This window comes from Neovison vison, chromosome 6 (genome assembly GCF_020171115.1).
Source record: "Neovison vison isolate M4711 chromosome 6, ASM_NN_V1, whole genome shotgun sequence".
Taxonomy (NCBI): domain Eukaryota; kingdom Metazoa; phylum Chordata; class Mammalia; order Carnivora; family Mustelidae; genus Neogale; species Neogale vison.
In genome coordinates, this window is record NC_058096.1 from 127878600 (window position 1) to 127892921 (window position 14322).

Here is a 14322-nt window from a genome sequence, read left to right on the forward strand (position 1 = left end):
AAGTGTCCCCTTTAATATTTCTTTTAGGGATGGTTTAGTGTTCACAAATTCTTCTAGTTTTTGTTTTGGAAATGCTTTCTCTCTCCTATTCTGAATGACAGCCTTGCTGGATAAAGTATTCTTGGCAGGATAATTTTCCCATGTAGCATATTCAATGTATTATGAAGGTCCTTTCTGGCCTGCCAGGTCTCTGGACAGGTCTGCTGCCAACCTTATGTGTCTACCCTTTAGATTTAAGGACCTCTTGTTCTGATCTGCTTTCAGGATTTTCTCTTTATTTTTTTAATTTGCAAGTTTCACTTTGTTGAGTTGACCTATTTTCGTTATTTTGAGGGGAGTTCTCTGTGCTTCTTGTGCTTGAATGCGTTTCCTTCCACAGATTAGGGAAATTCTCAGTATAATTTGCTTAGATAAACCTTCTGCCCCCTTTTCCTGCTCTTTATCTTCTGGGACTCCTATAATATGGATATTATTTCCCTTAATGGAATTGTTGAGCTCCTTAAGTCTACAACTTGTGATCTAATAGTTTTCATTTTCTTTCTTCTTTTCTACTCTTTTTACATAATTTTATCTTCTATATCACTGATTCATTGCTCTACTTGTTCATTTTCATTTTTATGGTCTCCACTTGAGACTGTATCTTGGTAACAGCATTTTAAATTTTAGCCTGACTAGATTTTAGCTGTCTCTATAGTAAGGAATTCTCCACTGTCTTCTATGCTTTTTTCAAGCCCAGCTAGTATCCTTACAATCATTTTAAATTCCATTTCAGACAGCTTACTTATATCCATATTGATTAAATCCCTGACTGAACACTATCTCCTGTTTTTTCCCTTTGGGGTGAATTTGTCTATCTTGTCATTTTGTCCAGAAAAGAAAAAAAAGAAAAAACCCAACAACAACAACAAATAAACAAAAAAACTAGATCCTGGGTGTGTTTTGGTCCACTTGTTAAAAGAAAGCAGTTCCTAAAATTAGAAAGAATAACATATATATGTTTATATATAGATAAAATGAAATAACATAAAATGAAAGGAAACAAAAATAAAAAAGCATACATGAAGTATACGTAAAAAAAAAATCAAAAAATAAAAAATTGAAAAGATTATAATTGAAAAAAGAATTACTAAAGACTAAAGAATAAAAACACAACGAATGTTATATACTGTTTTCCCAAAGAGCTAAAGCTTTGCAGCCCCCTATGATCAATCAAGTTGGTTCAAGTGCGTTGGTTTTGTTGGTGTTCTGGGAGAAGGGGCCGGTTGTGCTGATTCTCAGGTGGATTTGCCCTAGTGGAAATGTGTTTCAAAGTGTGGAGGGAGGCAGGGCTCAGGCTAAGTGGCTCTGGGTTCCAGTAGGTGGTGCTGTTTTGCTCCCTGAAGGTTTTTAGCACTGAGGGGTGGGATGAGGATGGCAACACCTGGCTCTCTGGCCCCAGAGCGGAATATTCGCACCCCTTAGTCTTTAGTGAACCCTCACAGAAGAGCAACCAGTCTTGTCTCCTTGGTTTCCATCAAAATTCTGTGTTCATCCAGCCTGTGACCAAGCATTTTTATCTCAGGCACATGACTGAGTTTCAACTCCAAATTTTAGGGAATGCTGTGGCTAGGACTGCACTGTTCCCTTCAGGGAGGGTCTCATCTCACTTCTGCTTTTTGTTGGACCCATCCAGGGGAGTGATTGTACAGCTCTGCAGTAGTTCCACTTTATGGGGACACAGAGCAAAAAGCTAGCATGTAGACTCACCCTTCTCAGCTGGCTTCCCTGCTCTTATACCTGAGAATTCTGCTGCACTTATGCATGACATGTTTGACTTTCAACCCCAGGGATCCTCAGACCGGGCTGTCACACCTGGGATTCTGCTCCACTTCTCCAACTGAGCACTTTTAACCTAGGCATGTCCCCCACTGGAGCACTGGAGCAGACTTCAAAAAGTTTCGATTTTGCACTTTGCCGCTTGTAATACTTTGAGGTAGGCTTCTTCTTCTTCTTCTTTTTAAGATTTTCATTTATTCATTTGACAGAGAGAGACACAGTGAGAGAGGCAACACAAGCAGGGGGAGTGGGAGAAGGAAAAGCAGGCTTCCCACTGAGCAGGGAGTCCAATGCAGGGCTCGATCCCAGGATCCCAGGAATCCCAGGACCCTGGGATCATGACCCCAGCGGAAGGCAGAGGCTTAACGACTGAGCCACCTAGGCGCCCCTTGAGGTAGGTTTCTTAAGTAGGCTCTGTCCGCTCTGTGGTATCCTCAGCTATATCACACCAGATTCAAGTCTCTGTATCTTCTATCTTCCAAACAGTGGTTGTTTTTCTACTTGGAGACTTGCAGTATTTGTTTTCTCAGATCTCTGATTGATTTCCTGGATGTTCAGAATGATTCAATAACTATCTACTTGTATTTGAGGGATGAAACAAGCTTAGGGTCCCCCTAGTCCTCTGCCATCTTAACTTCTTCTCTGTTGGCTATTTATTTTGAGATATGTCTATTCAGGTCCTCTGCCCATTTTACTTTTTCTTTAGATTTAAGGACCTCTTGTTCTGATCTGCTTTCAGGATTTTCTCTTTATTTTTTTAATTTGCAAGTTTCACTTTGTTGAAACTTTCTTTCTTTCTTTTTTTTTTAAAGATTTTATTTATTTGACACACATATATATAGAGAGAGAGATCACAAGTAGGCAGAGAGGCAGGCAAAGAGAGAGGGGGAAGCAGGCTCCCCGCTGAGCAGAGAGTCCGATGTGGGGCTCAATCCCAGGACCCTGGGATCATGACCTGAGCCAAAGGCAGAGGCTTAACCCACTGAGCCACCCAGGTGCCCCCCCCATTTTACTTTTTATTACATTTTTTTCTCCTCCTGCCAAGTTGTTATTTAAATTCTAGCTAGTTAACATATACTGCAATATTAGTTTTAGGTGTAGAATTTAGTGATTCATCACTTACACACAGTACCTGTTTCTCATCACAAGTGCCCTCCTTGATACCCACCACGTATTTAACACATCACCTCATCCACCAATCCTCCAGTAACCCTCAATTTGTTCTCTATGGTTAAGAGTCTATTTCTTGGTTTGCCTTCCTTGGCCCCCATGTTTGTTTTGTTTCTTAAATTCCACTTAGGAGTAAAATCATATGATATTCGTCTTTCTCTGACTTAATTTTGCTTAGCAAAATAGTCTAGTTCCATCCACATCATTGCAAATGGAAAGATTTCACTCTTTTTTTATGGCTGAAGAGAATCCCATGGATATCTTCTTTATCCATTCATTAGTCGATGTGCATCTGGGCTTTTTTCATAGCTTGGGTTATTACTGATAACGCTACTATAAACACTGGGATGCGTGTCTACCTCTGAATCAGTATTTTTGTATCCTCTGAATAAATGCCTAATAGTGAAACTGCTGGATTATATGGTAGCTCTAATTTTAATTTTTGAGAAACCTCCTTAGTATTTTCCAGAGTGCCTGCACCAGTTTGCATTCCCACCAACAGTGTAAGAGGGCTCTCCTTACTCCACAGCCTCACCAGCATCTGTTGTTTCCAGTGTTATTAATTTTAGTCATTCTGATTGGTGTGAAGTGATATCTCATTGTAGTTTTGATTTGTATTTCTCTGATGATGAATGATACTGAGCATCTTTTCACGTGTCTGTTAGCCATCTGTTTGGTCTTCTTTGGAAAAATGTTTATTCATTTCTTCTGCCCAGTTTTAAACTGGGTTATTTCTCTTTTGGGTGTTGAGTTTGATATATTCTTTATATATTTGGGATATTAACCCCTTACCAGATATGTCATTTGCAAATTTCTTCTCCCATTCTGTAGGCTGCCTTTTAGTTCTGTTGATTATTTCCTTCACTGTGCAGCTTTTTATTTTGATGAAGTCCCAACAGTTCATTTTTGCTTTTGTTTCCTTTGCCTCAGGACATGTATCTAGTAGGAAGCTGCTAAAGCCAAGGTCAGAGAGTTTACTGCCTGTGTTCTCCTCTAGGATTTGGATAGGTTCATTTAGGTCTTTCATCCATTTTGAATTTATGTATGTGTATGGTGTAAGAAAGTAGTCCAGTTTCATTCTTCTGCATGTTGTTGTTTAGTTTTCTCAACACCATTTGATGAAGAGACTGTCTTTTTTCCATTGCAGATCCTTTCCTGCTTTGTTGAAGATTAATTGACTGTATAGTTGTGAGTTCATTTCTGGATTTTCTATTATGTTCCACTGACTGTTTTTGTGCCAGTACCATACCATCTTGGTCACTATAGCTTTGAAATGTAGCTTGAAGCCTGGAATTGTGATGCCCCCAGCTTTGCTTTTTGAGACTCCTTTGGCTATTTGGGGTCTTTTGTGGTTCCATACAAATTTTAGGATTGTTTGTTTCTAGCTCTATGAAAAATGTTGGTGGTATTTGATAGGAATTGCATTAAGTGTGTAGATTGCTTTGGGTAGTATAGACATTTTAACAATATTTTTCTTGCAATCCATGAGCATGGAATGATTTTCCACTTCTTTGTGTCATCTTAAATTTCTTTCATCAGTGTTTTACAGCTTTCAGGGTACAGATCTTTTTTTTTACCTCTTTGGTTAGGTTTATTCCTAAGTATCTTATGGTTTTTGGTACAATTATAAATGGAACTGATTTCTTGATTTCTCATTCTGTTAATTCATTATTGTATACACAGAAATGCAAGATTTCTATATGTTGAGTTTGCCTTTCCCCATTAAAAAAAAAAGATTTATTTACTTATTTTAGAGAGTGTGTGTGTGTGTAAGCAGGGGGTGAGGGGAGAGACAGAGGGAGATGAAGTGGTAGAGAGAGAATTTTCAACTGACTCCCCACTGAGCAGAAAGCCTGATGCGGGGCTTGATCTCATGTCCCTGAGATGATGATCTGAGCCAAAATTAAGAGTCAGATGCTTAACTGATACTCCAGGTACTCCTGCATTTGTCCTTTTTTAAACTGAGTTGTTTTATTATTGAATTGTTTGCATTCCTTATATATTTTGGATGTTGAGTTATCAGATGTATGGTTTGCAAATATCTTCTCCCATTCTGTAGGCTGTTTTTACTCTTGATCTTTTCCTACTAGATGCTTTTTAGTTTGATACAATCCCACTGTCTATTTTTGCATTTTTTTCACCTGTGCTTTTGGAGCATATAAAAAAGATCAAATTGTACAGATGAATGTCAAGAAGCTTGTTCTCTGTGGTTTTTTTTTTTTTCCCCTAGTAGTTTTAGTTTCAGGCCTTACATTTAACTTTTTAATCCATTTTGAGGCTTTTGTTGTTGTTGTTTTAATGAAGTGAGATAAGTGTCCAACTTAATTCTTCTGCATGGAGATAACCAATTTTCCCAGCATCCTTTATTGAAGAGACTTTCCATTCCTCATGTGTGTTCGTGGCACTGTTGTCAAAGCTCAATTGATCATAAATGCAGGGATCTATTTATGGGCTCTCTATATAGTCTATATTTTGATGTTTTTCTGTCAATACCATGATTTTTGATGAGTGTAGCTTTGTAGTATATTTTGAAATCAGATAATATGATGCCTTTAGCTTTGTTCTCATTGCTCAAGATTGCTTTTGCACTTCGCAGTCTTTTGTGATCCCAAATGAACTTTAGGATTGTTTTGTCTACTTTTGTGAAAAATGTCACTGGAATTGTGAGGTGGACTGCACTGATCTGTAGACAGCTTTGGAGAGTATTTTTTTTTAAAAGATTTTATTTATTTATTTGACAGAAATCACAAGTAGGCAGATAGGCAGGCAGAGAGAGAGAGAGAGGGAAGCAGGCTCGCTGCTGAGCAGAGAGCCCGATGCGGGACTCGATCCCAGGACCCTGAGATCATGACCTGAGCCGAAGGCAGCGGCTCAACCCACTGAGCCACCCAGGCGCCCTGGAGAGTATTTTAATATTATTAACTCTTCTAATCCATGAAGATGGGATATCCTTCCTTTTTTCTTTCTTTCTTCCTTCCTTTTTTTTTGGTGTCCTCTTCTAATTCTTTCATTAAGATTTTATAGATTTCAGTGCACAAACCTTTGACCTCCTTGGTTAAATGTATTCCTACAATAAAAATTTTTTTGATGCTATTGTACATGAGATTGTTTTATTTTATTCCAGATACTTTATTAGTATGTACAAATGGAACTGATTTTTGTAGATTGGTTTTGTATCCTGCAACTTCACTAAATTAGTTCATTAGTTCTCATAGTGTTTTGGTAGCCTTTAGAGTTTTATATATAAAATTGATCCTTGAACAACATGGGTTTGAACTGCATGGCCTTTTCTTGGTAAGTACAGTATAATAAATGTATATTCTCTTCCTTATAATTTTTTAACTCTTTTCCCTCTAGCTTAACTTTCTAAGAATATAGTATGTAATAAATGTAACATACAAATATGTGTTAATCCACTGTTTAAGTTATCAGGAAGGCTTCTGGTTAACAGTATGCTATTAGTAGCTAAGCTTTTGGGGAGTCAAAAGTTAAATGTGGATTTCTGACTGTGTAGGAGGTCAGTGCTCCTAACTCGTGTTGTTACAGGGTCAACTGTATAAGATTCTCTCTTCTGTAAAAAGAAAAAAGCTTTACTTCTTCCTTTCTGATTTGGAAGCCTTTTCTTTATCTTGCCTAAAAATTCTGGCTAGACTTCCAGTTCAACTTCCAGTTGAATAAGTGGAAAGAGTGGCCATCCTTGTCTTATTCCTGATCTTAGTTTTAGGAAAAGCTGACAGCTTTCACCAACGAGTATGATGTTAATTATGAGCTTGTTATATAGAGCCTTTATTTTGTTGAGGTACATTCTTTCTTTACGCTGTGTGTGTGTGTTTAAATTATGAAATGTTGTGAATTCTGTCAATTTTTTTTGTATCTATGGAGTTGATCATATTATTTTTTCACTTCTGTTAATGTTGTATCTGACACTAATTCGCGTATGTTAAACCATCTTTGCCCTAGGGATAACCCCCAATTTATCATGGTGTATGATCCTCTTATTGTGCTGTTGAATTTGGTTTGCTAGCATTTTGTTGAGGATTTCTGCATCCATGTTCATCAGGAATATTGGTCTATACTTTCCTTGTAGTATCTTTGGCTCTGGAATAGGGTATTATTTCTGGCCTTGTAAAATGAGTTTGTGAGCGTTCCCTCCTCTTCAGTTTTTGAGAAGAGTTTGGGAAGCACTGGCATTTATTTTTCTTTACCCATAAAGCCATCAGGTCTTGGGCTTTTTTTTTTTTTTTTTTAGAAAGTTTTTAATTGTTGATTCTATCTCCTTACTCATTATTGGTCTATTCAGATATTCTATTTCTTCAGGATTCAGTCTTGGTAGGTTGTATGTTTCTAGGAACCTTTCCATTCTTGTATGTTATGAATTTTGTTGGCATATAAATCTTCATAGTATCTTGTGATCTTATTTCTGTGTAATCAATTGTAATATCTTCTCTTTCACGTATAATTTATAAGTCTTCTTTTCCTTAGTCTAAGATTTGTCAATTTTATCTTTTCAAAAAAACAATTCTTATTTTCATTGATCTTTTCTACTGTTTTTCTAGTCTGTATATCATTTATTTCTGATTTTATTATTTTCTTCCTTCTACTAATTTTAGGTTCAGTGTGCTCTTTTTCTAGTTTCTTGAGGTATAAAAGCTAGATTATTTTAGGTCTTTCTTTTTTTCTTACCATGGGCATTTATGTTTTTATTTATTTATTTTTTTAAAGATTTCATTTATTTATTTGACAGAGATCAAAAGTAGGCAGAGAGGCAAGAGAGGGGTGAGTTGGGGAGCAGAGCAGAGAGCCTGATGTGGGACTCAATCCCAGGACCCTGAGATCATGACATGAGCCGAAGGCAGAGGCTTAATCCACGGAGCCACCCAGGCACCCACTATGGGCATTTATTAAAATTCACTCTTAGAACTGCTTTTGCTGTATCCCATAAGTTTTGCTATGTTTTGTTTCCATTTTCATTTGTCTCAAGATACTTTTTGATTTCACTTCTGATTTCTTCTTTGACTAATTGATCATGAGTGTTTTCACTTTCCACATATTTGCGATTTTCCTCCTGCTATTGACTTCTAGCCTTTTTTTTTTTTTAAACCACTGTGGTTGGAAAAGTTACCTGATATAATTCAATCTTCTGAAATTTATTGACTTGTTTTGTGGTCTAACATATGATCTATCCAGGAAAATTCTCTGTGCATGCTTAAAATGAATGTGTTATCTTGTTGCTGTTGGATGGAATGCTCTGCATATGTCTGTTAGAACGATTTGGTTTATAGTGTTGTTCAAGTCTGCTGTTTCCTAATTTTTCATCTGGATGATCTATTCATTGTTGCAAGTAGACTACTGAGGCCCCCTATAATTATACTGCTATTTCCCCTCTCAGTTCTGTTAATATTTACTTTATACACTTAGGTACTCCAATGTTGGGTGCATATATATTCACAGTTGTTGTATCCTCTTAATGAATCAACCCCTTTATCGTTATATAATGGCTTTCTTTTGACTTAACATCTATTTTGTCTGATATGAAGTAATGTCACCCTGCTCTCTTTTGGTTACCATTTGAATGGAAGATCTTTTCCCATCCCTTCACTTTTAGCTTATGTGTGTCCTTAGAGATAAAATGAGTCCCTAATAGGCAGCATATTGTAGGATCTTGTTTTTTAATCCATTTAGCCTTTCTGTGTCTTTTGATTGGCTATTTTGATCCATTTACATTTAAAGTAATTATGTACAAGGACTTAGTACCATCATTTTGTCAATTGGTTTTGACTACTGTGTAATTCTGTTATTCCAGTCTTGCTATCATCCTTTGTTATTTGCTAATTTCTTGTAGTGGTATACTTTGATTACTTTATCTTTTGTGTATCTACTACAGGTTTATTTTTGGTTAACATTAAGCTTCCAATGAAATATAGTTCTAACAATCTATTTTAAGTTGGCAATAACTCAAGTTCAATTGCATACAAAATCTGTATGGTTTAACTTTTCCTTCCCCAACATTTGTTATTGATATCACAATTTATTTCTATATTCTGTATCCAGGATCAAATTATTGTAGATGTAGTTATTTCTGATACTTTTGTCTTTTAACTTATATACCAGAGTTAAAAGTGATTTATGCACTCTATTGGAGTATTAGAGTATTCTGAATTTGACTATATTCTTAGTTTTACAGTGAGTTTTAAACTTTCATATGTTCTCCTTTTAGTTAGCATTCTTTCAACTTGAGAACTCTGTTTAGCATTTCTTGTAAGGCAGGTCTATTGTGATGAACTATCACAGATATTTCGACTCAGAAAGTCTTTATCTCTCCTTTTTTTTCCTGAAGGACAGCTTTGCCAAGTATAGTGTTCTTGGTTGGCAGTTTTTCCTTTGGCACTTAAAATATATCATCCCATTCTTTCCTGGTCTGCAAGGTAGTCTACTAAGAAATCCACTGCTAGGGATTCCCATGTATATGATGAGTTGGTTTTCTCTTGCTGTTTTCAAAATTCCGTCTTTGACTTTTGAGAATTTGCTTATAATGTGTCTTGATGAAGACCTCTATATTTTATGTTTGGGGTTCCTTGGACTTCACAGATCTGGATGTTCATTTCCCTCCCTAGATTACAGATTAGTAAAGTTTTCTGTCATTATTTCTTTAAATAAGTTTTCTTCCTTTCTTTATCTGTATTTCTGGGACCCCCATTAATATGAATATTGTTTCTTTTAGTGGTGTCCTGTAACTCTTCTAGGATTTTTTGCTCTCTTTTTTGTTTTTTTCTTTTCCTTTTCTTTCCTCTGACTGGGTAATTTCAGTTGACCAGTCTTCATGCTCACCAATTCTTTCTTTTGCTTAATAGAGTCTGTTGGTGAAGCTGTCTGTGGAATTTTTCAGTGCAGTCATTGTGTTCTTTATCCCCAGAATATCCTTTTGGCTTGTTTTTATGGTTTCTCTTTGTTGCACTTCTCATTTTCTTCATGCATTGTTTCCCTGAATTTGCTCAGTTGTTTTCTTATGAAGTTCACTGAAAATTTTTAAGATGATTATTTTAAATTTTGACACACAGTTTGCAGATCTCAATTTCTTTAGGTCAGTTACTAGTATTTTGTTTCTTTGGTGGTCTCACATTCCCTTGGTTATCCAAGATCCTTGTAACACTGCATTGGTGTCGCTGCATCTAAAAAAGCAGGCATCGCTTTCAGTCTTTAAAGACTGACTTTGGCAGGGAATGCTCTTTAGCAGTCTGTGTATTCAGAAACTCTGGGCAAGCTGCCTCCTGGGGTCTTTGGGTGAGTTTATGGCTAAAATCAGGAGGCCAAGGTAAGCAGGTGACTGGGCTTGTGCCTGGGTCCATGAGGGCCAATATGGTAGTAACTGGGTCTTGAGCCAGAGTCTGCAAGGTGTGACCTACTTTTGGGATGGGTCTGTGATGCCTGCAGTATAAGTCTGCAGTGGTGGACCTGGAGCCTGGATCTCTTGGGGCTGGTCATTATTGAGGTCTACTGGGTTTTACTGGAGCCTAGGGATCTAGGGCCTGATATGGCACTAGGGCAAGCCTGAAGTTGCAGGGGCCAACCTGGTGCTGGACAATTATGGAAAATGGTGTATAGCCGCTTGCCTGGAGTCTGGTGTAGTGAAGTCTGGCTTGGTGTTGAAGTGAGTCTGAGGCCTGGGTCCATGGGGGCTGGTGTGGCATTGGGCTGGGCCTTGTGGCTGGGCCCACTGATGCTAGTCTGGAATTGGTGTTCACGGAGGGTCTGTTGCTGGAGTCCATAGTCAAGTTGGGCACTCACTTCACTCTCCTTCCCCCATGGAGAGGCTGTCTCTCCATACTGGGCTGCCTGGGCTTTAGAGATGGGATGATACAGGTAATATGAGATTTTCCTTTCTACCTTCTTCATCTTTTCTTATTTCTGTGCTCCATCCAGGTGCTGCAATCTCTTACCTAGAATCCTGAGTTCTGGTGATGGTATTTCTTTTGTATGTATGTATATCCAACTCTCCCTTTCTTAAAACACTGTTTTTCCCCCTTAGAATTATCTTAGCATCCTTGTTGCCATATCCTAGCCATAAATGTGAGGATTTATTTTTACTTCTGGACTAATTCTTTTTTTTTTTTTTTTTTAAGATTTTTATTTATTTATTTGACAGAGAGAGATCACAAGTAGGCAGAGAGGCAGGAAGAGAGAGGAAGGGAAGCAGGCTCCCTGCTGAGCAGAGAGCCCGATGCGGGGCTCGATCCCAGGACCCCGGGACCATGACCTGAGCCGAAGGCAGAGGCTTTACCCACTGAGCTACCCAGGCGCCCCTGGACTCCTAATTCAACACTGTTTATCTACATGTCAATCTTTATGCCAGTATTGCATTGTCTTGTTTACATTAGCTTTGTATATTCTGAAATCGGTAAGTGTGAATCCTATGATTTTATTTTTTTCTCAAGATTATTTTGGCTACTCTGATCCCTTTGTAGTTCCGTATGAATTCAGGATTCAGCTTTTTCATTTCTACAAAACAACAAAAAGTAGCTGGGATTTTCTAAGGAGTTGCTTCGAATCTATAAATCTACTTGTGGAGTACTGATGTTGTAACTATTTTTTAAACCTTCTGCTCCATGAATATGGGATGCTTTCATTTCATTTAGATCTTCCTTAATTTTTTTCAACAATGTTTTGGTAGTTCTCACAATATAAGTTTTATACTTCTTTTGTTAAATTTATTCCAGTTATTTTATTCTTTTTGCTATTATAACTGGAATTATTTCCTTATTTTTGGCTTTTCATTCTTTGTGCATAGAAGTAGAATTGATTTTTTAAAATAAATTTGTATTATATCCTGCAACTTTCTTAATCTTTACTGAGTTCTAATAGTTTTCCAACAGATTTCTTGAGATTTCCTATATTCAAATATATAGTTTTCCTTCTTCCTTTCCAATTTGGATGCTTTTTGTTTCATTAATTTGCCTAACAGTCCTGGCTAGAACCTTCGGTACAATGCTGAAAGAACAGACATCTTTGTTTTTTTCCTGATCATAGGGAATAGCTTTCAATCTTTCACTATTCACTAGTTGTTAGCTATGGGTTTTTCATAGATATCCTTTATCAGGTCAAAGAAATTCCCTTCCACTTTTAGTTTGTTTTTTTTTTTAATCAAGAGGAGGTATTGGACTCTTTTCAACTGCTTTTTCTGAGACTACTAGGATGATCATGTGGTTTCAATCATTTGTTCTATTAATATGGTATATTATATTGATTTGATTTTTAGATGGTAAACCAACTTTGCATTACTATCTGCTTTGGGTATCTGGCTAACACTGGCCTTGTAGAATGAATCTGGAAGTGTTCTTTACTCTTTTATTCTTTGGAAGATTGTAAAGAATTACTGTTTTTTCAGGTATATGATTTAGTGATTCATCACTTACATACAACACCTGGTGCTCATCACAACTAGTGTACTCCTTAGACCTCATCACATATTTGACCCATCCCCTCACCCACCTCCCCTCCACTAACCATCAGTTTGTTCTTTATAGTTAACAATCTGTTTCTCAGTCTGCCTCTCCCCTATGCCCCACCCCCATGTTCATTTGTTTTCTTTCTAAAAATGTTTGATAGCATTTTCCAGTTAAGCGTATCAGCCTGGGATTATTTTTCCTATCCAGAGTTTTTATTTCATTTCAAACCAGTGTCCCAGAATTTGCTCACTTTGTCTAAGTTATCTAACTTGTTAGTATAAAGTTATATTTTATATATATTTTTTTATTCCTGTAAGGTCAACATTCATGTTACCTCTTTTATTCTGACCTCAACAATTTAAATGTTATCTCTTCTTTCCTTGACCAGTGTACCTAAGGCCTTATTAATCTTTTTTTTAAAAATCTGACTTTTGGTTCCATTGATTTTCTCTATTGTTTTTCTATTCTCTAATTTATTCACTTCAGTCATTCTACTTTCTGTCTTTGTGTTTGCTATGCTTAATTTGCTCTTTTTTCCACAGTGTCTTAAAGTAGAAGGTTAGGTTATTGATTCAAGGCATTTGTTTTTTAGTATATGCATTTATTGCTATACATTTCTCAGCACTGCATGTAGCACTGCTACATCCCATTAGTTTTGGCATTCCGTGTTTCTATTTTATTCATCTTAAAGTTTTGATACTTTCCCCTTCATTTTCATTCATTTCAAATTATTTCCTTTGATGTATTCTTCTCTTATCCTATGGTTATTTAAGCAGTGTGTTGTTGCTACATGTTTATAAATTTCCAAATTCCTATCTTTATTGTTAATTTTATTCCATTATGGTCAGAGAATATGCTTTGTATGATTTTACTTCTTTTTGTATTGAGACTGTTTCATGGCCTGACACATGTTCTATCCTGGAGAATATTCCATGTGTACTTGAATAGAATTTAGGTGGAGTGTTCTATAGATATGTTAGGTCTATTTGGTTTATAGTTTTATTTGTAGTGTTGCTCATGACTTCTATTTCCTTGTTGATCTTCTTCCTGGTTGTTCATCCATCAATGAAAGAGGAGTATGGAAGTCTTCAACTCTTATTGTTGAATTGTTTATTTTAATTCTGTCAGTTTTGTTTCATGTATTTTAGGGTTTGATGTTGTGGTGCATATACGTAATTGTAATGTTTTCCTGTTCATCTCTAGTAACTATTTTTTGAATTAAAGTCTACATTCTCTGGTATTTATAAAGACATTACAAGTTTCTTAAGGTTGTTTGCATGACATATCCCTATACTTAGTTTCTATTTTTTTCTCCCCATTATGTCTTTAAATCTAATATTTCTCATGTAGATAGCATAAAATTAGTTTTTTAAATCCAGTTTGAAAATCTCTGCCTTTTAAAGGAATGCTTAATTCATTCACATTTACAGATTATTATTGATATAGTTAGACTTATATCTGCCATTTACTTTTTGTTTTCTATCTATCTTGGCATTTTTTCTTTTTTTTTTCTTTACTGCTTTCTTTTATAATAAGTGAATTATTTTCTAAGTGTAACATTCTAATTCTTTTAATGATTTTTTCCACTATGTATTTTTGAGTTAATTTTCTAGTGGTTGCTTTAGGGACTTGTCATATACATTTTAAAAGAATCATTATTTATTTATTTGGAGCAAAAAGGCACTTTCATTAAAGGACAGGACCTATGGGCAGAAAGACAGGCTGCCATATAGATTTCTAACTTCTTAGAATTTACTTCAGATTAATACTTAATTCCAGCAAGATACTGAAATGTTACTCCTATATAACTTTCCTCCTTCTTCCCTCTTTTTGTGCTATTATTGCTATACCTATTACATACCTATATATTACAAACCCAAAACTACACTGTTCT

General features: G+C 36.2%; 1 protein-coding gene across 3 annotated transcripts in view; it reads right to left on the bottom strand.

The window, feature by feature from the left end:
- PPP2R3A (protein phosphatase 2 regulatory subunit B''alpha) overlaps window positions 1-14322 on the bottom strand; it is a 202712-nt gene that overhangs the window by 41794 nt on the left and 146596 nt on the right. Inside the window, exon 12 of one of the 3 annotated variants that reach the window (XM_044252311.1) lies at window positions 9373-10001. The exons of the other annotated variants lie outside the window; for them this stretch is intronic. Coding sequence (XP_044108246.1) covers window positions 9953-10001 — 49 coding nt within the window. The 3' untranslated portion in view covers window positions 9373-9952. Of the gene's footprint in view, window positions 1-9372; window positions 10002-14322 lie in introns of those variants that run through there. 3 annotated transcript variants of the gene reach the window in all.